Below are 24,766 nucleotides of genomic sequence, written 5' to 3'. Positions count from 1 at the left end.
CGCGGCAGAGGGCCTGTGCAAACGAACGACGAGGGTGGGACGGGAACAAGGTGCAGAGACGGGAGCGTGAGCAGGCGGGAAGGGCAGCGGCGGCGGGTCGAGCTGTCTAGCGGGTCAGGCGGTCTGCGAGCAGAGACGAGGAGCACAGCAGCGTCGAATCCAGCGGGTCTTGACAAGAGAGCGAAGTGAAGGGGAGGAAGGAGGAGGAGCGGCGGGTTCTCGCGAGGGCGTCCTCACATTCCGGTCGCGTATCGCGAGCTTTGTTTTGCTGTGACTCCGGCTCGCACGCAAAGGTTTGGCTCTCGTTAACACAGCCTGCGAAGCACGAAAGCGACGAGAGCGAGCGCACACTCTACGAACGCATGCGCGGGGACCTTCGCAAGAACGGACGACGCGCGCCAAACTCGCCTGGATCGACAAGATGGCGCAGGAGCGAGTGTCTTTCGCAAGGAGAGCGTCACTTGCAGGAGGAAAAGCACTACAGCACGCGCGACGAGGACGTTATGAGTAAGGTCGTTGTTGCGGGTCGTAGTCTAAGGTGAACCGAGGAGGGTGCGGGTAAATACAGAAATGTCGAAGGTGTCAAGAGAACTAGGTGCAGGTATCATAAAGACGGGGGAAAGGGCGGGAGAAGAGAGATCCTTGTCCGTTCTGACCGACGAGTCGCGATGCGGCGGCTCGAGGGTCGACGAGGAGAAGGGAGCCGCTTAGGCGGGGCCGAGCGACGACTGGCCGTTGTAGCAGTAGTACGGGTTGGTCGACGACTGGGCCTTGCGGAGGGCGTAGCCGGCAGGGCACGAGACGCGGCAAGTGCCGAACTTGCAGACGGCGTCACCGATGCCGTTGTCTGCGCGTGTTTGGAGAAGCGTCAGTTCGCTGTACGAGGGAGAAGGGTTCCAAAGCAGGTCGAGACGTACACGAGGGAGGGCAGGCGTTTCCGGGAGTGCCGCAGTTGGCGGCGTCCGACTGGGTCGCGAAGCAGTAGTAGGGGCCGGTCTGGGCGGCGTTGGTCGAGTAGCGCTGGTAGCCGGCAGCGCAGCCGATGTTGCAGGTGCCGTCGGCGTTGCAGGTGGCGTAGCCGAATTGGGGAACGTCGCAGGTGGTGCCGCCGCACTGGGTCTGCGAGGGAACGCACTGGGTGCCGTCGGTACCGCCGGGCGCGTAGCCGTCGTTGCAGCGGAAGGTGCACGAGCCGGCAATGCAGAACGAGTCGCCGTTGGCGGGAGCAGCCGGGCCCTTGGCGCGGCAGATGGCGTCTGCGAGGACAGCGAGTCGTCAGCTTGAGGTCCCACGGCAGGCAAGGTCTCGAGGAACGCACTGGTGCCGCAGCGGATCTTGGCAGCGGCGAGGGCGGCCTTCGTGTTGAGGAAGGCCGAGTTGGCCGCGTACGGGTCCGTCTTCGAGACGGGGGCGGCGTTGCTCGACGCCGACTTGCCCTTGGCAGCGGTCTTGCGGCCGGCAAAGGTGGTGCGGCCAGCACGCTTCTTGAGGGCCTTGGCGGCAGCGTTGCGGCGGGCGACGGCAGCCGACGACTTGACCGAGAGCTCAGCGTGCTGGTCGCGGGCGACGATGCCTGTAGAAAGGAGACAGGGTCGTCAGCGACGAGTTACACGGCCGGCACGGCGCAGGGGACGGCTCGTCGCAACGGGAGCCTCGAGCCGACGCGTCTCCTTGATGGCTGCCAACTCGCGCGCAGAAGCGATCGAAAGGCGTACGTACCGGCAGAAGTGGCCTTCGAGGCGTTGACGGGCGCGAAGGCGAGCGCGACGAGGGCGAGGGACGCAAGGCAGGACTTGAAGGACGGCATGTTTGATGTGAACGGTACCGCGGCGTGGAAACGAGTGACTGGGGGGGGAGGCAAATGAAGCCGAGGCTGCAAGGAACGAGCGACGAGGAAGACTGAGGCGCGGAGCCTGTGAGGAACGAGCGACGAGGGAAGAGAGGTGAAGAGAGGGAAGGAGAAAGGTGAAGGAGCGCGGAAAGCGACAACGATTCGGACGGCGGGCTCGATCTGCCGAGAATCCCAGAGCTCGTACGGCCGCCCTGGACAAAGAGCCTTGCGGGCAGCATTTGCGCAAGGTTTCGTCGCGGAATGTGGACCAAACGGTCGAGTAGACGCGTTCACTCAACGCTCGACGGCAAGAGATGATTCTTTTCTCGCATCGAGGTTGTCCGCCGCAGGACCTAGAACAGCGCTCGTGCGCTGGCGGAGCTGGTCGCGCTCGAGGGGCGCAGTACATAGCCATGCCCAACTCGCAGGTTCGCTCCGCCGCCGCTGCCCAACGTGCCGTCGTCTAAAGGCGTCTCGTACGACGCCGAGCAGACAATGCGGCATAGAGAGAGCGCGCTAGCTGAGCCCGCATGCGGTCTGGGGAAAGAGATGGGCGACGAGATCGCATCTGCGCTCGACCTTCCCAAGGACGCCTCTGCAGGCATCATCCGTCAACCAGCGACGATGCTTTGCCCGCTGTTGCGATGCAGCGCCACTCATAGAACGCATACGACGATCTGGGCATCAGCCGGACCTCCACTCGAGCAGGATCAGCGGCGACGAGGAGCTCGTTCGTCCTCCTCGTGTTGTTTGTCGAGAGCTTCTGTGGAGGAATCGTCGTCGTGCGCGATTCGACACCGAGAAAAGGGCCGCGGTCCGGACGAGACAGCCGGCAGAGCGCAGATCGTAGCAAAATAGTAGTGGCAGGGGACGATGAGGCGGACGCGCTGTTTGGCCAAACATCACACGAAGGGGGTCAGTCCTGCTGCTACAGGTCTCGTAACGGCGTCGTGGGACGTCTGCTGGGCCTGCAAGCCCGCCAGCAGGCGTCGAACGCGTCCTTCGCCCTCACATCACGCCCTCGACGCGCTTCACCTCGACACAACAAACCCCAGCATTCCGACCGCTGCGACGTCTTCGCAAGTCCATCTCCGCGCCAGGCTCCTAAATGGATAATGCCATTTTCGCAGCGCGAATCGAGCCGGATCACCGCCATGCACCCCGTGTCGATGCGTTGCTTCCCTCGAGGAGGAGAAGGACGCACGGTGTTTGGCGAGAACGACGCGACGGCCCAGACTGGCTCTGCTTGTCGCCGAGAGCCGACGAAAGAGAAGCTTGGGCGGCGGAAGAAGCGGTCCGAAGTGTGAGCAGGTCGAGCCCGTCTTCTGAAGGGGCGAGGAGGAAGGCGTCGAGGAGGCGAGTCTGTCGTCGAGCAAGAGTGAAGGGAAGGAGGAAGAGATGCTGAGTCTGCTGCTTCGCAAGGTCGGTCTGAAAGAAGGGATGCACCCTCTTCTTGCGAGAAGACAGCGTCAGGCGAAGACGCTGCGAGAAGTGCCACGACCGTTGGGCTACCGAGCGAGGTCGCCGTGCCCAGCAGATAACGAGGCCGATAGACCTGATAGCATCGATGTTGAGCAGTCTGTACAGCAAGCGGCGGACGAGCAGGAGCAGGAGACTGCGTCTCAAGGAGACAAAGGCGACAGGCAGGGCCTGAGCGGGATGCGCTGCCTTTTGTCTGCCCGTGGTCGCTCAGGCAGCGAGCATAGCAGTCGAGAAAGTCGTTGTTGAACCAGATCGCTGTCGAGATTGGCTGGCGAGCGAGCGAGCCAGTGTTCAGGAGGAGGGAGGAGATGCTAATTCGTCGCGCGGAGCGTCCTAGGCGGCTCGTCCCGCCCTTCCACAGGCCCACTGGCCTCGACTTGCCGACCTCGCGAACCGTCCCATCGCCGTGCGAGTGAGAGCGTGTCGACGAGGTCAGCGAGACGATGAGGAGGAGTCGGGGAGACGCGATTGACGCCGCTTGCGCTGGCCTATAGCTGTGCAGTCCAGTCCAACAAGCAGTCCTAGCAGTCCAGCAAGCCCATCCAGCCGTGACGAGGTGTTCGTTCGTCCTCAACCCGCCATCTCTTCCGCGAACCATCGTCACACCCCTCCCTCTCCCTCACACACCCGCTGTGACCGTTCAAACTCGCTCGCTTACTCGCTTGGATACCGTACACGCCTCGCGAACCAGCGTCTACCCGCCCGCGCGCGAACGAGCGACGCATACACCCTCTCCCCGCCTCGCGAACCGGCAGTCCACCCTTGTCGCCTCGACGCTGCCACTGAAACCGTGGGACTGGCACAGAAAGAGTAGCAACTCGACCTAAGGGCACTGCAGGTGGTCGTCAGGCTTCTCGGTGAGTTTGTTGCCCTTGTCACGCCCTCCTCTCTCGCGCTCTTGCTGGCGAAGTTGTCGCCTGGAGACGGCTTTCGAACGGGCGAACGCGCGCAGGCGGGACTTGAGCATGGCTGAGGACACTAGGCGTGTACATGCGGCGGGCCTCCAAGCTCGTGAGGCTTGACTTGGAGGACGCGTTCGTCGCGTTGACATCTCGAAGGGACGGCTGCCTCGCGCTGCTATGGCTTTGCGGAGCGAGGAAGACCATCAGCGCATGCATGAACTGCCGAAGAGCCGTGACTGACCTCTTTCGACTTACGCAGACATCGCCTTGAGTTCACCTGATCGCAACTCCTCCCTAGCATAATCACCTCACCTCCCCCTCGATTCGAAACACCCCCTTCCAGCCACCATGTTCTTCAACTCGGACCTCCTCACCAAGCGCGGCGCGCTCGCGCAAGTCTGGATGGCGTCGCACCTGACGACCAAGCTCTCCAAGTCGACTCTCAGCTCGACCTCGATTCCAAAGTCCGTCCAGTCCATCCTCGGCCAGGAACTCTTGCCTATGGCGCTCCGTCTTTCGGGCCAACTGTTGCTCGGTATCGCCCGCATCTACGCCAAGAAGACGCGGTACCTCCTCGACGATGCGCAGGAGACGCTCAACAAGGTCCGCAAGGCGTTCCAGAACGAGGGACGGGCCGCAGTCGACTTGCCTGAGGATGGCACTGCGGGAGCCGACGATGCGCACGGGAAGAGGGGAGATATTAATATGCGGAGGGAGGGAGGCGACTTGGAGGACTTGCTCGCACTCGAGTTCGCGGACAACGAATGGTGCGCCTGACTTGATCGCTTCACCGTTTCTCTCTGCGGCGAAACTAATACACCTTACAATGCAGGTCCCTCGAGAAGCATCTTGCCGCCGCCGCGAAAGACAAGGGCAAGGGCAAGGCGAAAAACACGACTGCCGACATCCGCGACATCACGCTCGACGAGGACTTTGGCGCGTACGGAGGCGCGCTCGACTTTGGCGGCGACGATCTCGGCCTCGACTTTGGCGGTATCGACGACATGGGCTTCGACCCCGAGTTTCAGCTCTTCGGCGACGATGAGCTGAATGCGATCGCTGGACCGAGTGGCGAGAAGCGCGGGACGAAGCGGGCGCGCGGAGAGGACGGCGAAGAGCGGGACGAGGACGACGTCTCGGTCGAACAAGGACGGAGGGACTCGGTCGCGCATGCGTCTGAGCGTGGCTCGATCGGCCCCTTCGACTTGTCGTTCAACAAGGACGCCGAGGGCGACATGCAGATGAACGAGGGTGACCTTGGCGGATTCGACGCCGGCTTCGAGCTGGGCTTTGATGCGCCCGACTTCAACAACGACTTTGGCGGAGGATTCGACGAGCAGCGCGAGAAGAGTGAGTGGAACAGCACGAGATCTCTCTTGTTGGCTCCTCGCACTGACGCATTTCGTCGCGCAGCTCCCACGGCGCCCTCGATTGCTGGCGAAGATTCCCTGCAGCTCACGCCTCGCGCTGCTGCCGAAGTTGCAGCCCGCCAGAACGAGAAGCAGCCACCGAAGAAGAGGCAGAGGCAGCTTGCCGTCGACAAGGTCATCGAGCTCGAGTGGCAGGCTGGCAGGCTCGAGGGCAAGGACCGGTTCAAGGATGTGAGTCGTATTCCTGCTTCGCTTCCCATGCGTCAACTGACTTCAGTGTTCGCTCTACAGCCCGAGTACCTCCCCGCCTCTCGCCTCCACCTCGCCCTTCTCAATGCTCCGACCTCTGCCCTCCTCCCCAAGCCCCTCCCGAAGACATCGAAGAACGCAACGGCTTACGAGCTCTTTGCGCCTCCCGGGCTCCTCGCACCCGAACTCCAGGACCTCTTCAAGATGCCGACGCGGCGAGAACAGATCCGTCTCGAAGGCCGCGAGCGAGTCAAGGACCGTGACGTCGAGCAGGGTCGTCGGGCGATGAGTGTCGTCTCGAACCTCTCGCACCTCCGCGCCGCCGCTGGTCTCGACGGGTTCGACGCCGACCTCGACCACCTCAACCGGGACTTTGGCGGTGGAGAGGCGAACGACTTGGGCGGGTTTGAGCACGGCGACTTCCAGCTCGACCTTGACTTTCCCGCCGCGAACGACGGGCAGGACCCGCTCGCTACGCCCGCCAAGAAGAAGCAGCGGACGGACAAGGGTCGCGAGGGCACCGTTGACGGCCTGGCGACTCCCGCACAATCGGTTCTCTCGGCTCTCGCAAAGGACGAGCTGCCGACGTACCACTCTGAAGGCCCTCTCGCCGTCTTTGACGACGTTTCGGCGGGCGTTGCCGCCTCGTTGGCCGGGACCGCGACGCCCTCGCAGTCGCAGAGCCAGGCCGGCGTCAGCCAGTCGCTCGGAACGGAGACGGAGGCTCTCGCTGCGGGCGCCGACAGCGTGACGCAGAAGAGCGGCAGCATCAGTCTGCAGAGCAAGAACACGAGGAAAGCAGTCAGGGTGCTTAAGGACCAGGTTGGCGAGGACCCCGAGCAGCCTGTCGAGTTCGAGAAGGTCGCGGAGAAGGTGAGTCTCGCTTCATGGGCCGTAGTTGGGGGAGCTACCATGTGTTTCTGCTTGCCTGCCTGCCATACCCTTGAAGTGTTACTGACAAATTCCCAATCCCTCTCAGGCCTCTCGCCGCGCCGCCGCCTCCTTCTTCTTCGAGCTCCTTGTCCTCGGCTCCGCCGACGTTGTCAAGCTCAACCAACCCTCAGCCTACGGCAACATCGAGGTCCGCGCCACGGACAAGCTGCAGGAGATTGCCGTCTAGACGGTCGGACACCTCGAGGAGCGCTTCTCATGTTCTGTACCTTACTGCCCAGCTACCGCGAGTTCTTGTATGCCCTTCCTCACGTTCTCTCTGTCCTGTCATTAGCCTGAAATGTATAGTCAGTCGTCACGGTCCTTTGCGTTTGCTCGAATCGCTTTCCTCTCATTCCCAGCTGTCGCCTCACTGCCTGTAGGACCAGCGGCGCCTCACTAGAGCCCTGCAGGACACTTGGAAGGGTGCCCGGCGAGTGGCGCAGCAACTTCTCACCGGGTTGTCCTTCTCTCGTCTCCTCCGCCTCTTCTCTCTCACTCCGCTCTCGCTGCTTTCGTCCCCGATCGCATCGCTGGACTTCGCTGGACGCTCGCTGGCTTGCAGGGTAGTCACAGGACGCCCAGCATTCTCCGCCGTCGTCTCCTCTCCGCTCGCGCGACGTGACGCGAAGCTCATCTCCTGATGAAGCGGGAGGAGGAGAACTTCGCATCCTCGACATCCGGCAGCTTCTCCAGCAGTGACACAGTCAACAAGAGACCCCTACAATCCACCGGAGCAGCCACGACCCGCCGAACGAGCCAACAGGAGTGCATACACTCAGAGACTCCTGACATGCCTCGACGAGCAGACGACCTGCTTGCGGCATGCGACTGACCGCTTTCGACGGTCTCCTGCTGGACGATGTTTACTCTCGCATACCGCTGCTTCTACGCCCGAATCGAGCCTGTGCGACTAGGAGTCGCCGTTCGAGGACGCTTGAGGTCCTCGTCGAGTGGGTCGAGGAGCGAGGCGAGTGCCCTCTCTTCCTGCGTCTCCTGCAAAGGTGTGTTGACTGACAGCGGTTACTGCACCACAGTCGCTCGTCGTCCGCCCGCCTGCAGCTCGTCGGGCCTCATCCTGGCCTTCGCAGGGGAATCGGAGATCCGGCACCGCTCAGGCCTCCTCCTGCTCTTCCGAAGGACGCTCGGCGCTCGTCAGCTCCTCTCCTGAGCTTTCCTTCTGACGCCCACCGCCTCGGCTGCTTCGGCGTTGCCCTCTCGCTGCCACACCTTAACCGCCCATCCCACGACTCTTCGCCTCGAACGGCGACCCTCGCTCGCGGCAAGTGCGCGCCCCCACTAGCGCGAACGTTCGGACGGCTCGCATACCTTCGGAGGGTCCGCAACTTGCAGGACTGACGCTGCGCGGACGCTGGGAGACAGGCCAACAAGGTGCGCTCTCTCCAGCCCGTGATCCCAGGTCCCTCGTTCATATCGTTCCCCGCAGGCTCGATTCAACCCTACCGAGCTCGACGAGCGTCACCTCCCGATCTTGATCTCCCGCCATTCGACCTGCAATACCGAACACTCTCGCTCACACGACCACCGGCCTCTTTCCCTCTCTTCACCAGTCTGCCGCTTGCACGGTCGGCTCTCGGAGCGCCAGCATGGCCGCAGCCGCAGTCGCGACGAGCCCGACAACTCCCACCGCACCCAAGTCTCGGCTCTTCGGTCGTCCTGCGTCCGCCAAACCGGCCGAATCCTCGTTCTCGCCTACTTCGCCGTGGTTTCTCTCGCGCTTCCCTGTGCTGGGGACGAGCTGGGCGGCTCGAGTGGGCGGCGAGTCCGCGGTCGACACGAAGCGCGAACGGCGGTTCTCCTTTGGCGTCGACAAGCCTGCTCGGCCTGGGGCGAAACCGTCGCTCCAGCGTGCACGGTTGGCGAGAACGTCGCTGATGGCTGCTGCGCGCAAGATGGCTGGCGGGACAAGAAGGAAGGAGGAGGGCGAGGCGGACGACTCGGGCTTGCGAAGCTACCGAGACAAGGCGCCGATGTTCATCATGAGTTCGCCTGAGCTCGCCACGCCCGGTGAGGAGAAGGCGCAGTGGGACTTGCACGACGCTTCAACCACGACGAAGGAAGCGGAGGGACCGCAAAGCCCGATGGTCAAGTGGGATTCGTCAGTGACGAATGGAGCGAAGTCGTCGTTCCTCCCGCTTTCGCCCGTCGACGGCCACTCACTCGTCCAGTCACACCACCTGTACACGCCTCGACAGTCGTCGGAAGAATCTGCTGCCTCTCTCGAACCCCTCGACCGCTCGACTCCTCCTCTCGTCGCTCCATCCGCCTTTCGCCGCGCCCGCTCACCGAAAGCGCTGTGGAACCCTCCATCGCTCCCTACACCGCCGCCGTCGTCTCCCGAGCCGGTCAACCGTTCGGCATCGCGCTCGCCGCCTGTCGACGAGGAAACCCGGCAGGCTTTCCGCGCCGAAGCGCTTGCCAAGTTGACGAGTCCGACGCCGACGCAGACAAGATTTCCTGACGACCTCACCTCTTTCCCTTTCCCCGCTGTCGAACAGCACGCCACGCCGCCCCGCCCAACCCGCCCGCCGCCCGCTCTTCCGACGCCTGACCCGCCGACGCAGAGCTCGACTTCGCTCATCCTCCCGCTGCCCTCGGCACGCAACAGTCTCTCCGCAGCCGACCTCGCCCCCTCTCCTCCTGCACTCGTTCGCTCATACTCGGTCGGACTGCATCCAGAGCCGGTACAGCTCGATATCGACTTTCGAGGCCGGCTCGTTCGAGCTCGCAACTCGCACCCGGCGGGCTCGTCACCGGCCCTGACGGTCTCTTCGACGGGCTCGTCGTCTCCCGGCAGCAGCCGCATCTCGGATTGGCGGCCGAGTACCGGCTCGCGCAAGAGCAGCGACACGAGCGTGACTGCGTCAGCTCAGAGCTGCGATCAGCCGTCGAACGACCAGCAGACCGGGCTTTACGCCTTGTCCAGCGACCGCCGTGTCGTCGAGTCGGCCATCGATGTGCTCGCCGTGGTCGAGGAGGACGAGCCGCCCTTTCCCGCCTCGCCGCTCTTGCGACCGAAACGCTCTCCGACGAAGCGTGGCGACAGCGACTTGCCACATCGGCGCCCGTCGCGGGGAGAGAAACGCATCAGCCTCGACGGGTCCTTGCCTGTGCAGGCGAAACCGGACGTCGTCGTCGTCTCGCGTCAACGGCATCGTTCGCTCGCGCCTATTCCATCGGCCACGAAGCCCCCTCTGCGCCCCTACCGCCTCAGCACCACTGACAGGACCTTCAGCTCCGGCGCAGTCGTCGAGCCCACTCCCTCTGAGCGGGAGCAGCTCGGCCTCTCCGCATCCAGCAATGCGAACCCGTCCACCTCCCCCGCCGCAGACCTCCTCACCCGCCCTCTGAGTCCCTCACGCATCGAACGGCCTCGAGCTGGAAAGCGGTACTTGTCGGAGCTTCACACTCCCGACTCTCGTCCCGTCTCTCCCTCCTCAGACAGAGACTACGGCATCGGTCTCGGCTTCCCCTCCGGCCTGGTCAGCGGTAAGTCGAGCGTACGAACCCGCCACGAAAGTCTCGTTTTCAGTGGCGACGAAGACATGGGCGGGGGAGAGTATCGTCAGCGGCGAGTCAGCAGGCGGATCTCGTCGGGCGCGGCGACGCGAACCAAGCTGGTGCTACGTGAGAAGGGCAAGCCGGTCTTGACCTACGTGAGCACCCTCAGTTGCAAATGCGTTTCAGCCCACCGAGCTGACGCTCCTCCCTCGCTCAGCAACTTGGCGAGTGCATCGGTCGCGGCCAGTTCGGCTCGGTCTATCGAGCACTCAACCTCAACACGGGCCAAGTCGTTGCCGTCAAGCGCATTTCGCTCGAAGGCAAGAGCGAGAACGAGGTTGCCGAGCTCAGCAATGAAGTCAAGCTGCTCAGGTCGCTTACGCACCCGGCGGTGGTCAAGTACGAAGGACTTGTCCGCACCGAGCACTACCTCAACATCATCCTCGAGTGCGTCCTGCTACTACTCGAGACCGTCTCCCATCGCTCACCATCTTCTACCGTAGATTTGCCGAAGGCGGCTCGCTCGAAAAGACGATCAAGCAGTATGGCCAGCTTCCCGAATCGCTCGTCGCGGCCTACGTCCTCAAGATGCTCGAAGGACTCGCCTACTTGCACGGCGAGGGCGTCGTACACTGCGATCTCAAGGGTGCGTTGCGCTTCCTCAGCTGACCTTCGCAAGCAGCAAGTTGACTTCGCTTCTCACCTCCGACCCTGCCTGCAGCTGCCAACGTCCTCTCGACGAAGAATGGCAACATCAAGCTGTCCGACTTTGGCGTGTCGCTCAACCTGAACGCGCTCAAGACGACTCGCGGCCTCGCCGCCGCGACGGAGGTGAACGGTACTCCGAACTGGATGGCGCCCGAGGTCATCTCGATGCAAGGCGCGACGGCAGCAAGCGACATCTGGTCTCTCGGCGCAACGATCTGCGAGCTAGTCTCAGGTCGTCCGCCTTACGCCGATCTGGTCGCCATGAGTGCCATGTTCCGCATCGTCGAAGACGACTGTCCGCCGCTTCCGGATGGCATCTCGGCGGAGCTCGAGCGGTTCTTGCTACGTTGCTTCCGCAAGAACCCGCAGGAGCGGCCTACGGCAGACAAGCTGTTTGAGGATCCATGGTTGGTCAAGCACTCTATTGGCCTGCAGGTTCGTCTCGTTCCTCCTTCGACAGTGACAGCTGGTACTGACGCCCACCGGCACGCAGTCGCGCCCGCAGGACTCGATTCCCTTCCACCGCCGCATCTCCTCCGACCACCGCCGCCCGCTCCTTTCGCTTCCCGCCACCCTCTCCTCCGCCGCGGCCTTCACCGACGACATGTCTGACTCGCCAGTTCCGCTCGTGCCACCTGTTCTGCCTTTCGCGCTCGACGAGCCCGCGCCGAGGGACTCGCTCGACTCGGGCTACCGTGCCGAAGACGAGGAAGTCGCTGTGCGTATGTTTCAGCGCATACGCTTCACGCAAGCTTGCTGATCCTGTTCCCCGTGCAGGCGCCTCCCCTCCCCGCCATCGACCCGGACGACCTCCCGCACCCGCACTCTTTCGTCAAGATCACGTCGAGCAAAGGTGCGTTCGACGGTCTCTCCACCATGTTAGGCACACAGCTGACGCTTAGACTACAGCCGTCGACTGCAAGATCTGCGGCGAGCCAACCAAGCGCCACGCCGTCCTCTGCAAAGACTGCGGCTTGATCGCCCACTCTCGCTGCAAAGAATTCGCATCGACCTGCGACTTGCGCGCGCAGTTGCTCGCGTTCGCGGCGGCGCACAGCGGGACTAGTCTCGCGCGATTCCCGACGTTGCAGGCGGTTGCGTCCCCGCCGCCGCCGGCTTCTTCGACTCCTCCCTCGTTCGCTTTCGCCGACTACCTTCCCTTCAGCAAATCTCGCCGTCCGAAGCTCTCCTCTCCAGGCTCTACGACATCGCGCACGCCGCCCTCTTCTCGTCCAACCTCTCCGTCTCGCCGCCCGTTGCGAACCATCTCGAACGCCCTGATGCCGACCAAGACTCGCTCACCCCAGTCGACTCCCCCTCCTTCGCTCGGCAAGTCCCGCGTAAGGCCGCAGTCGACGTCTGTCTCGACCACCACAACACCTACAAAGCGTCGAACGGAGAACGCGAGTGCTGGACCGATCGAGTTGGGTTCTATGGCGCCGTCGTCGCCTACTCCGCGCGTCAGCATCGACCTCCCCTCGCGCACGAACGACGTCGCAACGCCCTCACCGACCAAGGCCGCTGCCGAAACGAACCAGAAGCGCCACCTACGCAGCGTCAGCCAGCCCGTCAACGTTCTCTCCAAGTCGCCCGGCGCGGCCTCGTCTTCTAGCAAGCGCAGCGAGTGCACCGTCATGTAACTACGTCCTTTCCGCCTCCCTTGTCCTGTCTAGCTCTCGCACTCCTCCCTTCACGTACAGATTCCTTCCCTCGCACGCACGCATTCTCCCTCGAGCCTCTCTATCTATTCTCGCACGCCTCGTTCTCGCTCTCGTCTGCGCTCCTATTTCCCGCTCTCGCACTCGTCTTCCCATTCGCACGCCATGTCATTGTATTCAGATTGCATCCCCTTCCCTCGCCTTCGTCCGCAACTCTGGTCTTGTCGTCTCGCTTGTCTGCTTCGCTGCGTCGACGCGTTCTTCGCTCACGCACCATCGAACGAGAGGAAAGACAACAGGAGACTGGCGTTACAAACCGAAAACACTTCCGTGATACAAATCCGCTCCTCTTCCCCGAGCTGAGGGAGGCACCGCCTCACGGCCTCCTCTGCAACGTCATGACCTCCCACCAGAGCCTGAGGTCGCCCATGAAGCTGAAGAAGGGGTGCTTGAAGGTTGCGGGCTTGTTAAGTTCGAAGAAGAAGTGGCCGACCCTGCGAAACGTGAGCCGAGGGTTCAGTTGAGATGCCTGGACTTTCCGCTCGACATGAGTCAAGTACAGCACATCCGATAGCGTTCGTAGCAGTGTCTTCGACGTGCCTCAGAGCCGAGGAGAGAACGAAGCGACCCACCAAGCCCACACATACCCCTGCACAAACCCGCCGAGCAGCAACTCCCCGATCGACTTCCACCCTTCGCCGCCGAAACGGAGGGCGTCGAGGCGCCCTTTCGGGTCTTTGGCGAGGAGAGGGGCGGCGGCGAGCAGAGCGCGGGTGAAGGTGCCGAGGGCGATGGTAGTGCCGATTAGCTGTCGAGTCCAAGGTTCAGCAGGACGGCGAGGGCGTTGGAGAGAGCGAGACGAACGTGAAGGCGTCGCTGCGATTGGGAAGACTGCATTCAGCCTTCGTTGGTCTCGAAGAGAGGAAGAGGCGGAACCCGGCATTCGCCCAACTCACGCAGATCTTGTTGCTGTGTTCGCCCAAGTAGTAAGGGCTGCACCGTAACCACAGCACACGCGTCGTCAGTCCAGCCGAAAGCGAGTCGCAAGCGAGAGATGCTCCGAGAGATGAGGGTGGGGAACGAGAGGAGTTGAGAGGAGGGACCCACTAGAACGAGCGGAAGGTGCTGTAGCCTGTGACGGAGTACGGCTGGGGCTTGTACTCGGGGTTGGCGACCCGTTCGACCTTGAGCGTGGTCATCGTGGCGTTGTCGAGGAGGGAACAGGCAAGGAGGCGAGGCGGCCAAGTCGTGTGAGCGGTGACAGGCTTACAAGGGATGTCTGTACTGCATTGTTGGCCTGGAGTACAAGCAAGTCCTCGATGGTCTAGTGGTTATGATTCGGCTCTCTCACAGCCGCGAGCGGGGTTCGATTCCCCGTCGGGGAACACGTATTTCTCTTTTTTGCTGGGCGTCTCTCTCTCCCGTGGGCTGTCTGGGTGTCGCGACGAGCTGGCCTGCTTTTGCTGCTCGAGACGACTTGCATTCGCTCGAGCGACAGCCTGCTTGATAGGCGAGAGCCAGGTTTGAGGTTCTTCCGGCGGCCGCCTTTGCCGAGTCCAGCACACACAGGTCGGTTCTCACGCGACTCCCTGCGACAGTCACGACGAGTGAGAGATAGAGGAATTGCAGTGAGCGCAACGACATGCCCAGTCCGCCAGCAAGCAATCCGTCGGCACCTCCCCTCCCTCGACAGAGCCCTCCGCACCGACCAGCTCCTCCGCCATACATCCACGCGAGCCACAGCATACACAAGCAGTCACAATCTGCACGAGGCGAACGAGGCGTCAGTCCACACCGCCCAGGCAGGAAAACCTTTGCCGTCGTCCACGCTCGCGCGCAATTCGTGTGCTTCGAGATCAGGGTTTGTACAAGTTGTCGGCATGTCGGACGACTACCCGTAGGTGTCGCCTTACTAGGCCAGGGATAACCAAAGGCTGTATCCGTTCCGGCAAAGGAGACGGAGCCCGAGGCATCATGTCGAGCTGGCGATGTCGAGCGCGCGAGGGTGGACCGGTAAAGGAGACTGTGCGCACCTGTAGCAGCGTCGAGCATTCCTCCACGACTCCCACGAGCGAGAAAGAGCCAAGTCGAGTGAAGGGAAGGAGGAAGAGAGCCGTCGTCGAGCTCGCGCGAGAGCAAGACCCGCTCTGCATATGCTCACCCGCCTGCTGAAGCTAGCAAGGATGACACGCTCAGCTCCACACGGCCCACTGCCTCAGCCAACGCTCGAACCGCCCGTCCGGCGCGGGATGAGCGAGCTGGACCGCGCCGCGTTCGACGCCAGACTCACGCTGCTTGCTGCGAGATTGCCCGCCGCCAAAGCCAACAAGTTCATGAAGGAGGATGCGAAGGAGTGCGTACACCGTCTAGGCATCTTTCTAGACCTGAACGAGCTCACCAGATGCCGTGGTCGTCGCCTCTCACAGCTTCATCGTTCGCTTGCGGGGTATCGGCGCCGTCAACCCAGACACCTCGAACGAGTACCGCCGGGTGCTCTTGCGGACAGGAGATCGGTGTGCGTACGGCTGCCGTTTCAAGGGGAGCGCGGGAGCTGACGAGTGGACGAGGAGACAGCCTCCCTTCCGACTGAACTGCTCGAGGTTGTCAAGCGCAACGACGGCGAGCTCGTCGAGCACGATCTCAAGGTCGGTTACGACTACTGGACTGCAGGTTCGTGGCGAACCTATGCGCGAGCTGAAGGATGCAAGTTGACGCCCGTCACCCGCCCGCAGACCAGATCCTCCAGGCTGTCCTTCCCGAAGACTTGCTTGACGAGTCGCCTACCGCCTTTACGCAGGTCGGGCACATCGGTGAGCTGGCTGTGACACCGGAACAAGGACGCCTAGCTGATCTCTACTCTCGCAGCCCATGTCAACCTTCGCGAACAGTACCTTCCTCACCGACACCTAATCGGCCAGGTCATCCTCGATGTACGCCTGCCCCTCTTTCTCATCTTAGTACTACGCTGATGTTTCCGAATCGCAGAAAAACAAGGGCCTCCGAACAGTCGTCAACAAGCTCGACTCGATCGACAATGTCTACCGAAACTTCCAGATGGAAGTGCTGGCGGGAGACCCTGACTTCCAGGTCGAGCTGGTGCGCTTCGAATTCTCCCTCATGCTCATGGACCTCGCTAATGCTGACTTCTCGCAGTCCGAACACGACTGCCGCTTCCGCTTCGACTTCTCTAAAGTCTACTGGAACTCCCGCTTGCAGACGGAGCACGCACGACTCGTCGAGTCGTTCAAGCCTACGGATGTGATTGTCGATGGCTTTGCGGGCGTGGGACCGTTTGCGATCCCTGCCGGGAAGAAGGGGTGTGGGGTGTTGGCGAGCGATTTGAACCCGGCGAGTGCGGAGGCGTTGGGCGAGAATGTCAAGCTCAACAAGGTGCGCTCACGGTCACTCTCTTCTCACAAGTCTGAGCTGACGATCGCTTGACACAGGTGGAGAAGAACGTCCGCGCGTTCGAGGACGACGGCCGGCACTTCATCCAGACCTCCATCCTGAAGATCTGGAACGATCCCTTCCCGCCTTACGTACCCGCCCTCACTTCGCGCGAGGCGAAGCGGAAAGCTCGAGCAGAGCGGGAAGCACGAGCAGCCGCTGCCGCCTCGCCCGAAACGCCAGCTTCGTCCTCCGCATCTCCGCCCTTCAACTCGCTCGCTTCCCTCTCCCTCTCTCCCTCTGCCACGCCTTCCGAGCCCGCACCCCGCCCGCGCCGCCTACCCAATCACTACATCATGAACCTCCCCGCCTCCGCCTTGACCTTCCTCGACGCCTTCAACGGTCTCTTCCGGCCCTTGTACAAGCTAGTGGGCGAAGAAGAGGTCAAGCGCGCGGTGGAGGAGGCGGGCGGACTGCCGGTTGTGCATTGTTATTGCTTCACGAAGGAGGTCGAGGAGGCGGAGAAGGACATCTGTGCGGTGCGTCCCGGTCTCTCCCCTGCCGTTGTTCATCCTTTTCATACCCAGATCGTGCTGACGCTCGGGTGTCAATGCACGCAGCGTGCCACCGAAGCACTCGGCCACCAAGTCCACCCCGCCCTGCCCGACTTTGCGCTCCGATACGTCCGCGACGTCGCGCCGAAGAAGGCGATGTACTGCCTCGAGTTCAGGTTGACGGAGGAGATGGTGCGGTAGCTGGACAATGTATGCTCGAATGCAATTGCAGCGAGTCGCAGGATCGCAGGAGCCAGTGGGTGTCAGTGGGTTTGTCGGACAGAGAACAGTGAGAGACGCCACCGCTCCTTCACGGTGTCGTGACACACCCTGCCCTCTGCTGGAAGTGCAAAAAAGCTGCTTGAGATGGCGTTGAAAAGATGATGGTAATTCCCCGACGGGGAATCGAACCCCGCTCGCGGCTGTGAGAGAGCCGAATCATAACCACTAGACCATCGAGGACTTGCTTGTGCTTCAAGCTAGTACTGCAGTATACATACTTTATTGTAGCTTGTTCTGCTGCGCGACTTGACCGTTCCCCGCTCATCTTGGCGTCCTCCTCGACCTCCTCAACCTCGCTCGGACCGCTTCTTGCTCACGCTCACCAGACTCCCAGGCTCTACTGCTCATTCCAGCTCAACCCAGCGGCCTGCACCCGCGTCTGATCTCGCACTCTCCTCCCACCCTCATCATCCCGTTCGCGAGGCGGTGCACAGATGTCGAAACTCGTCCACAAGCTCGCAGACAAGGTCGACAAGCTCGTAAGTCCCACTTCCAGTCATTATATTCACCCGGCTAACCATCTCGAACTCAGGCAGTCCGCGCAGACCGCCTCAAAGAGTCTGTCGCCTGTCCGTCTCCCTTCGACCCTCCCTGCCCTCGGACTAGCTGACTCGCTCACGTGGCGAAACAGACGCTGTCAACCCGAACCACCGCCACGATGAGGAACACGAAAAGGCCGAGGACGAGATGAGGAGGAGGATCTGCGAGAGCCACAGGTTTGGGTCGTTTGCGGGCGTCAGGGAGGGGAACGCTGTCAAGTGGTGCGTTTTCCGGTGTGGAATTAACCCGTTTAAGAGCTGACGAAAGCACCGCGGGAACAGGTACCTCGTCAGTCCAGTCCGCTTCCTCCTTTCCTCACCTCTCGCTCACTCCTTCCGCAGAATGGCCACGACTACTTCTACGCCCTCTCCGAGATCCTCGACGAAGCACGCGAGACGATCTGGATTCTCGATTGGTGGCTCACGCCCGAGCTGTTCCTTCGACGTCCGCCGAGCCAACACGAGGATTTTAGGCTCGACAGGTTGCTCTTGCGGAAGGCTCAGCAGGGCGTGAAGATCTTCATTGTGGTCTACAAGGAGGTGTGCGTCGCCTGTTCCTTTCTCCGCGCCCTCCATTGTCTCGCTCCCCGCCTTCACTCCTCGCCTTCCTACCCTCACGCCGCTATCGCTGCCTCCCCCTCGCCTTCTCCCGCTGGAACTTCGCTGACGAGCCTCGAACGCTATTTGCAGCACCCAGACGATGACGATGAGCAGCCACCACTCGAAGCACTTCCTCGAGGACCTGCACGAGAACATCGCCGTGATGCGGCACCCGGATCACGTACGTCGCGCTTTCGTCCGCCCGTTGTTACGCCTTCTCGCTTGAGGAGGCTGCTGACTCGTCGATGAGGTACGCGGCAGATTGGAGGAGAAGTCACGCTGTACTGGTCTCACCATGAGAAGGTCCGTCTTTCCTCGAGTAACCCCGCTTCCAGCCCGCTGACACACGTCTTCCTGGACGCACACAGGTCGTCGTCGTGGACAACTGCATCGCTTGCATCGGAGGACTCGACATGTGAGTTGCAGTCGCCCTCTGCCGCAATGCGAGCTGGCCACAAAGCCATGCTGGCTCGCTGACCTGGCGTGACGTCTGCTAAACACCTTCGTGGCGTCCAGCTGCTTCGGTCGATGGGACACCTCGTCGCAGTTCGTCTCGCTCTCGCTAACCTCGCTTCTCCCTCTCCGCGCGCTAACCTTCTCACCCTTCACATCTCGACAGCCCACTCTCCGACGTCCACCCAACCGACTTCTCCCGCACGCTTTTCGCAGGCCAAGACTACAACAACGCGCGGATCCAAGACTTCCAAGCCGTCGACTACTGGTGCGCCGCCACCCTTTCCTCCTTGTGACAAGGCTGATGAAGGGATGGCGACAGGGTCTCGAATCAGCAGAGCAGGCTCGAGGCGCCGAGGATGCCGTGGCATGACGTGCACTCGATGTTGACGGGTCCGGCGGTGTTGGATGTTGCGCAGCACTTCGTCGAGCGTGAGTCTCCGCCGCTAGACTTCCATGAGCTCCCTTGCACGGGCAATCCTGCGCAGGTATCCTCATGCTGCTCTACGCCGAAGACTCACCTGAACTTTCACGCAGGGTGGAACTTCGTCAAGCACCTCAAGTACCGCCGCGACGACCGCTACCCTATCCTCGCCTTCCCGCACAAGTTTGACCCGTCCGACGACCCTCCTCCCTCTATCGCAGGTCACCCTCACCTTCGAAAGTTCGCCGAAATCGGCCAGCACTTCCACATCCACCTTCGCTCGCCCGGTCCCGAAGGGTGGTCAGAGCCTATCGGTCCTCGTCCCGGCGCAGGAACGACGCGCGTCCAGGTCCTCCGCTCTTCCGCAGACTGGTCACACGGGATCGTGACAGAGTCGTCCATCCAGACGGCTTACATCGAGTTGATCCGCGAGTCGAGGCATTTCGTCTTCATCTCGAACCAGTTCTTCGTTTCGAAGGCGAGCGCGGACGACAAAGCGCCTGTTTCGAACAGGGTTGCCCAGGCGATCGTCGAGAGGGTGTTGAGCGCCGCGAGGAGCGGGCAAAAGTTCAAGGTGCGTCGAGGTGCTGGGTCCCGCGTCAAGCGGGCCTCTCTTGCCTTAAGCCAGCTGATCCTGACGGCGTCTCTTGTCGACACAGGTTGTTATCCTCATCCCTGCGATCCCCGGCTTCGCAGGCGACTTGTACGGAAACAGCGGGACGCTCGCCATCCTCGGCGCGCAGTACTACTCGATTTGCCGCGGCGGGCACTCGATGTTCGAGGTGAGCAGCGTCGACGTTCAAGCGACTGGCGATCCAAAATTTACGATGACTTACGCAACCCTTTTTCGCTGGGCCCTGCTCGCAGCTGATCCAACAAGCCGGCTTCAACCCGAACGACTACATCGAAGTGTACAACCTCCGCAGCTTCGACCGCATCAACAACGACCCTGAGCGCATCAAGCGCATGGAGCAGAAGTCGGGCGTGTCGTTCCAGCAGGCTCAGGCGGCGTTGGCGAGGTGCGTAGGCGACAGCTTCTTGGCCTCTTCGCCGTCGGCTTCGACGCGTGCTCATTACGCTGGGCTGTCGCCTCGCGCAGGGTCTATCTCGGCCCCGACGCGCTCAAAAGCGAGCTCGAGAAGAACAAGGTCGTCAAGTTCGCCGTCCCGCAAGAAGGTGGCGAAACAGCCGCTCTCGACGTCAAAGCTGCCGCGCAGAAGCCGAACCCGGTCGTCGAGATCCCTCTCCCGCACGGTTACGACGAAGCGTGGGACATCGTGCACCGTTTCGAGCGAGCAGACGATGTGCGGGAGCAGATCTCCGACTCGCTCGCGCACCATGCGGACCACTCGGGCGGGAACATTGCGACCGAGCCGTGGTGCGGCGACGAAGCTTCTGAGCGGAACGCGTTCGTCACGGAGGAGACCTACATTCACTCGAAGCGCGTTCGATCGTCCCTCTTCCTCAAGAGCTGACCTTCCTAACCGACGTTTCGTTCCACAGGCTCATGATCGTCGACGACCTGCGCGTCTTGATGGGCTCGGCTAATATCAACGACCGCTCGCTGCGCGGAGACCGCGACTCGGAGATTGCGTGCGTCTACGAGGACTACGAGGACATGATCGAGTCGCGCATGGATGGCAAGCCGGTGCGTCGACGTTATGCCCGTCCAGCTTGTGGGCATACCGCTCCGGTCCTTCCGCGCGCTGAACCATGGCGCAGTCGACTCACCCCGAGGACGCCTTCCGCAGTTCATGGCCTCCCGCTTCGCCGCGTCGCTCCGCCGCCAGCTCTACAAGGACCACCTCGGCCTCTCGACGCCTCAGATCTGCCCGCCTGTCGCGCAAGAGCCCGTCACGGCAGCGATGAGGCCGGTCGATGTCCCTCACGAGGACACGACTGCGTCAAGGGAGGACGAGCTTGTCATGGTGCGTCAACGCAGCGGATTGTCTGTGCGACATCTCGCGAGTGTGGCTGTACTGACTGAGCCCTGCTGATTGCTGCAGGATCCCCTCTCGCCCGAAACTGAGGCGCTTCTCCGCAATACCGCCGCCAACAACGGTCCGTGTTGCTTATCCCGGCAATCGGGTTTCGCGAGCTACCGGGCTGACGAGTCGTACCCAGCTGCCATCTTCAACGAGGTGTTCCACGCCGTCCCCTCGCCGGATGTCGAGACTTGGGCGCAGGCGCGTTGTTTCGTTCGGGATGATCTCCTCCGTGCCGAGCTGACTCGCTGCTGTCCCACAGTACAAAGGTGCGCGAGCTTGGCGTTCTGCCTGCCCACTTCACTCCTCGCTGATTCACGCTTTCTCGTCGCGCAGCCTTCGTCCCGCAACACCCGATCAAGGTGGGTCTCGTTCCTCTTCGCTTCTCTTCGCTTCTCCTTCCGCCTCCCCTCATCTATTTGCCACTTTCACAGCCCGGCCACGTCGCCTCGCTCGACATCCCCGTCTCGGAGATCAAGTCCAAGCTCTCGCAAGTGCGCGGACGGATCGTCCCGATGCCGCTCAACTTCCTCAAGGACGCCAAGGTGTTCGAGACGGACGCGTCGGTCAACCCGGTTACGATGGCGATCTACCTGTGAGCGGGAAGGGCAGGGAGTGTACAGCCAGGAGGAAGAGAGAGGAAGATGGAGGCGCATCGCTTGTTGTACCCGCTTGACACGCTTGAAAATGGACGCTTTCAGTTGACAATCTCGAGAGTGCAGCCAGTCTGCTGCATCTTGCGACCGCTAGCATTGCGCGATTAGGTCGGCGAGCGAAAAGCCTCGCCGAGAAAGCTACACACGAAAGGAACCGCAGAATCTATCGTAACACGTCTTCTTTGACTTCCCCGCCTACGCGCCAGGCGGCGGCGACCCCGCCGCGAACCCAAACGCGCCAAAAGGTCCATCAGGCATGCCCGGGTCCTTCTTGACGCTCGCGTAGACCTCGCCGAGGATCCCGAGAGCGACGGCTCGTTTCCGCAAGAGCGCAGGAGAGACGGTCTTGGCTTCTTCCGGGGCGAGGGTGGTGAGGAGCCGGTCGCAGACTTCGCGGATGATCGACTCGACTTCGAGCTTGGCGCCCTACGGAGCGAGAGAAGGTGAGTGAAGCAGGAGGCGCGAGGGAAGAGACGGATCGCACCTTGAACAGCGCGTGGAGACCCTGTGAAGGATTGCAATGCAGCGCAAATCGTCAACAAGTGCTCGGCTCGAACAGATGCCGCGAGTCCTGCGCAGTCTGCAAACTCACCATCTGCGCCGCCTTATCCTCCAACTTCCTCTTCTCCTCCTCACTCAACGTTCCACTCTGCTCAGCCTTCTGAATCTCCTCATAGACGTCCTTGAGCGCATAAGCAGATCGGACGGTCGAGACCGTTTGGTTGAAGATGTGCGCGGTGGACTTGGCGGCGTGGAACCAGCCGCCGATGCCGAAGGGGACGGGACCGGTGGAGGCGAGGTAGTGTCTGTAACGGTGTGAGAGTCAGCGAACGGACTTCGATCCGACCTAGCCTGACCGGCGCATTGCGTTTCGCGGGAACAGGCGGCAGGAGGCACCGGCAAGCTCACTTGGACTGCACGACACACTAATCCGTCAGCGCACGTACGAAAGCGTGAGATACGAAGCTAACGCACCTTCATCTGGTAGACGACGCCAACCGCCTGCAGCAATTCGACGCCGTACGACTCCTTCTTGAGCTCTTCTGCCTCGATCGACCACATCGTCCGGACTGCGAGGATGCGCTAGTCAGTTGCTGAATCCGTTGTCATGAGCTTGAAACGATTCGCGGAGAGCCACGACATTCCAGCAAGCGTGACAGACCGCAAACCGGAACTCACCCCCATCCGCAATCTGCTTATCCTCCTCTCCCTGCGCCTGCTCCGCATAAAGCGCCAACTTGTCCCTCAACTTGTCGCTCAACACCTTGACCCTCTCCTCTCGAACCTTCTGCTTCTCAGCCGCGAGTTTCGCTTCCTGTTCAGCCTTGAGTGCGCGTCGACGTTCTTGTTCGGGTGTCAGAGGCTTCTTAGTGCGTTTGGTCGCTGCGGTTGAGGAGGTCGAGGTGGAGGAGACGGCGGTCGAGGAGGAGGGAGAGGACTCGTCTTCGTCGTCGGATTCGTCGAGTTGCATCGCGGATTTCATCTCGCTGCCGAGCGAGATCGTGCCGATGATGTCCTGGAAGCGTTCGCCTGTGCATCGACACTCAACTTTCATCAGCACATCCTCAACAAACAATCGTCGACCCCGACCGCCCGGGACAAGTTTGACGCACCTCCGAACAGCGTCGAAAAGATGACCTCCGGATCAACCGCCTCATCCGCACTACCCCCATCCTTCTTGCTCTTCCCAAACTCGTTGTACTGCTTGCGTAGCTTCGGGTCGGAGAGAGTCGTGTAGGCGACGGCGATCTCTTTGAAGCGGTCGGCGGCGGTGGGGTCGTCGGGATTCTTGTCGGGGTGGTACTGCGCGAGAAGATCCATTGAATTTAACTGTGCGAGTGGTGGAAGAAGTGCGAGAGGAACGAACCTTGATGGCCTGTCGAAGGGAGGAGAGTCAGGTTTGCCTCGTCCAGCGCGAGGGGCGACGCAAGGTCACGCACGAGTCGCCGGTAGGCCTTCTTGACGTCTTCGGCTGTGCAAGTGATCGGCAAACCTAGCAGCTGGTAAGAAAGAACGAAAGAGGATCAGCACGCGCAACCAGAACGAGGAGCGAGAGTCGCTGCCTACATCGTAGTACTCGGTCTCGAGTGGTCGCTCATCTGCACGCCCAGGAACGGAACCGTCAGCTCCCTGAACGCCCTACGAGAGCACTTGCAACACTCACCGGTCCCGATCTTCCTCTTCCCAGACACCGGCTTGTCCCTCTTCCCTTGCGGCTGTCCATTTGCCCCAGCGACTCCACCGTCCTTCCTCCCCTCCTTTGCGGTCCAAACCTTCCTACACACCGCACACTCGAGCTCAAACTCGTCGGGGGCGGTCTGTGATGGTGGGGAGAGGTATTCGAGCGGTACGGAGCAGTGCGGGCAGGTCGTGGCTGTGAAGCAGCCTTGTTTGTGGGTTTGGATGCGCTTTAGAGGGGGCGCCATCCCGTCAGCTTGTGGGTGGGTGAGCGGTGAGCGTGAGAGCGGGCGGCGAGGAGGCTTGGACTGGGACGACGGCGTCGTCGTCGCTCGCACTCGCTCGGCTGGCTCGACTAGCTCCCTGCTGTCGCAAAAAGCGCACAGGCTACCCACTCGTCCAGCTCCCACGCCCCCTCATCGCGTCGTTGTCGACCTCGCCATTCTCATCAGCGAACCCGGGTCGAGGGAGGTCAACTCGCTCAGTACGGCTTGCGGGCGGCTGAGAGCTCGGCAGTAGGGACTACATGTACCTCAAAGGGCGGCCACGAAGCGGGGGGCGAATCGAGCGCGGGTTGACATCGCTACGCTGTCGCGTGAACGGGGATCTCCTGCTCAATCTCCCTCACGCTCGCTTGATCAGCGCAGAACGGGGTTTCTGTGCTCGCACACGAGTCTGTAGATCCGTTGCTGCTCTACGTGGTCCGTGTACTGCCCAAACAGGCGCAGGCAAGTCGAACTTGCTTCGAGGAGACGCCGCTCCATCTTCCGCTCGGCGCTTCTGCGTCTTCCTTTGTTGCTCACGAGTCCTCACGGGGCTCTTCACCATCTGCTGGCCTTTTATCGGCGAGCTGTGCAGATTAGCGAGGAACACACTCCCTCGGTATTCGCTCGCCGACCGGTCGCGCCGCTCTTCCTCCTCATCCACACCGCTCGTCGTCGCCTCTTCCGCCCGCGCTGTTGTATCGCAGCGCGCCTCGAGACGATCGCTCGCAAGGGAGCCGCCGTTGCCCTCGCACGTCTCCACCTTCGGCAGCTCGCTCGCCTGCAGCGAGAG

At 61.9% G+C, this 24,766-nt stretch overlaps 7 protein-coding genes across 7 annotated transcripts; 4 read left to right on the top strand and 3 right to left on the bottom strand.

Annotated features, from left to right (window-relative positions):
- Window positions 1-604: 604 nt before the first annotated feature.
- Window positions 605-2,070, bottom strand: RHTO_04531 (uncharacterized protein; the record flags this gene model as incomplete). Its single annotated transcript, XM_016418197.1, has 4 exons — window positions 605-847; window positions 918-1,256; window positions 1,319-1,573; window positions 1,720-2,070. 4 exons carry the CDS (start codon window positions 2,068-2,070, stop codon window positions 605-607), a joined length of 1,188 nt encoding a protein of 395 aa, XP_016270458.1.
- Window positions 2,071-4,563: 2,493 nt separating this feature from the next.
- Window positions 4,564-6,954, top strand: RHTO_04530 (cohesin complex subunit SCC1; the record flags this gene model as incomplete). Its single annotated transcript, XM_016418196.1, has 5 exons — window positions 4,564-4,982; window positions 5,048-5,565; window positions 5,629-5,816; window positions 5,877-6,707; window positions 6,814-6,954. 5 exons carry the CDS (start codon window positions 4,564-4,566, stop codon window positions 6,952-6,954), a joined length of 2,097 nt encoding a protein of 698 aa, XP_016270457.1.
- Window positions 6,955-8,371: 1,417 nt separating this feature from the next.
- RHTO_04529 (serine/threonine protein kinase SepH) lies at window positions 8,372-12,634 on the top strand (the record flags this gene model as incomplete). Its single annotated transcript, XM_016418195.1, has 7 exons — window positions 8,372-10,441; window positions 10,504-10,733; window positions 10,790-10,932; window positions 11,008-11,429; window positions 11,488-11,712; window positions 11,772-11,847; window positions 11,904-12,634. 7 exons carry the CDS (start codon window positions 8,372-8,374, stop codon window positions 12,632-12,634), a joined length of 3,897 nt encoding a protein of 1,298 aa, XP_016270456.1.
- A 394-nt stretch (window positions 12,635-13,028) lies between these two features.
- Window positions 13,029-13,851, bottom strand: RHTO_04528 (DUF962 family protein; the record flags this gene model as incomplete). Its single annotated transcript, XM_016418194.1, has 5 exons — window positions 13,029-13,146; window positions 13,300-13,460; window positions 13,517-13,528; window positions 13,609-13,645; window positions 13,760-13,851. 5 exons carry the CDS (start codon window positions 13,849-13,851, stop codon window positions 13,029-13,031), a joined length of 420 nt encoding a protein of 139 aa, XP_016270455.1.
- Window positions 13,852-14,835: 984 nt separating this feature from the next.
- Window positions 14,836-16,794, top strand: RHTO_04527 (tRNA (guanine-N(1)-)-methyltransferase; the record flags this gene model as incomplete). Its single annotated transcript, XM_016418193.1, has 9 exons — window positions 14,836-15,005; window positions 15,079-15,167; window positions 15,227-15,322; window positions 15,385-15,462; window positions 15,518-15,582; window positions 15,638-15,748; window positions 15,806-16,042; window positions 16,099-16,578; window positions 16,660-16,794. The coding sequence occupies 9 exons, from the start codon at window positions 14,836-14,838 to the stop codon at window positions 16,792-16,794; spliced, it is 1,461 nt and encodes a 486-aa protein (XP_016270454.1).
- Window positions 16,795-17,309: 515 nt separating this feature from the next.
- On the top strand, window positions 17,310-21,475 carry RHTO_04526 (phospholipase D; the record flags this gene model as incomplete). The annotated part of the gene is made up of 22 exons (XM_016418192.1): window positions 17,310-17,354; window positions 17,408-17,444; window positions 17,507-17,636; window positions 17,697-17,703; window positions 17,757-17,956; window positions 18,105-18,195; window positions 18,276-18,317; window positions 18,383-18,429; window positions 18,531-18,560; window positions 18,634-18,735; window positions 18,790-18,899; window positions 19,005-19,465; window positions 19,551-19,673; window positions 19,759-19,910; window positions 19,991-20,299; window positions 20,395-20,539; window positions 20,643-20,819; window positions 20,898-20,952; window positions 21,016-21,077; window positions 21,139-21,145; window positions 21,213-21,238; window positions 21,311-21,475. 22 exons carry the CDS (start codon window positions 17,310-17,312, stop codon window positions 21,473-21,475), a joined length of 2,523 nt encoding a protein of 840 aa, XP_016270453.1.
- A 252-nt stretch (window positions 21,476-21,727) lies between these two features.
- RHTO_04525 (chaperone regulator) lies at window positions 21,728-23,958 on the bottom strand (the record flags this gene model as incomplete). The annotated part of the gene is made up of 11 exons (XM_016418191.1): window positions 21,728-21,958; window positions 22,017-22,037; window positions 22,125-22,338; window positions 22,442-22,446; window positions 22,508-22,602; window positions 22,712-23,062; window positions 23,146-23,335; window positions 23,400-23,408; window positions 23,473-23,532; window positions 23,600-23,631; window positions 23,697-23,958. 11 exons carry the CDS (start codon window positions 23,956-23,958, stop codon window positions 21,728-21,730), a joined length of 1,470 nt encoding a protein of 489 aa, XP_016270452.1.
- Window positions 23,959-24,766: the final 808 nt, after the last annotated feature.

Source organism: Rhodotorula toruloides (genome assembly GCF_000320785.1).
Source record: "Rhodotorula toruloides NP11 unplaced genomic scaffold Scaffold29, whole genome shotgun sequence".
NCBI classification, from domain to species: Eukaryota; Fungi; Basidiomycota; class Microbotryomycetes; order Sporidiobolales; family Sporidiobolaceae; genus Rhodotorula; species Rhodotorula toruloides.
Note: the sequence above shows the minus strand (reverse complement) of the source record. Positions and strands in the feature narration are given on the sequence as shown.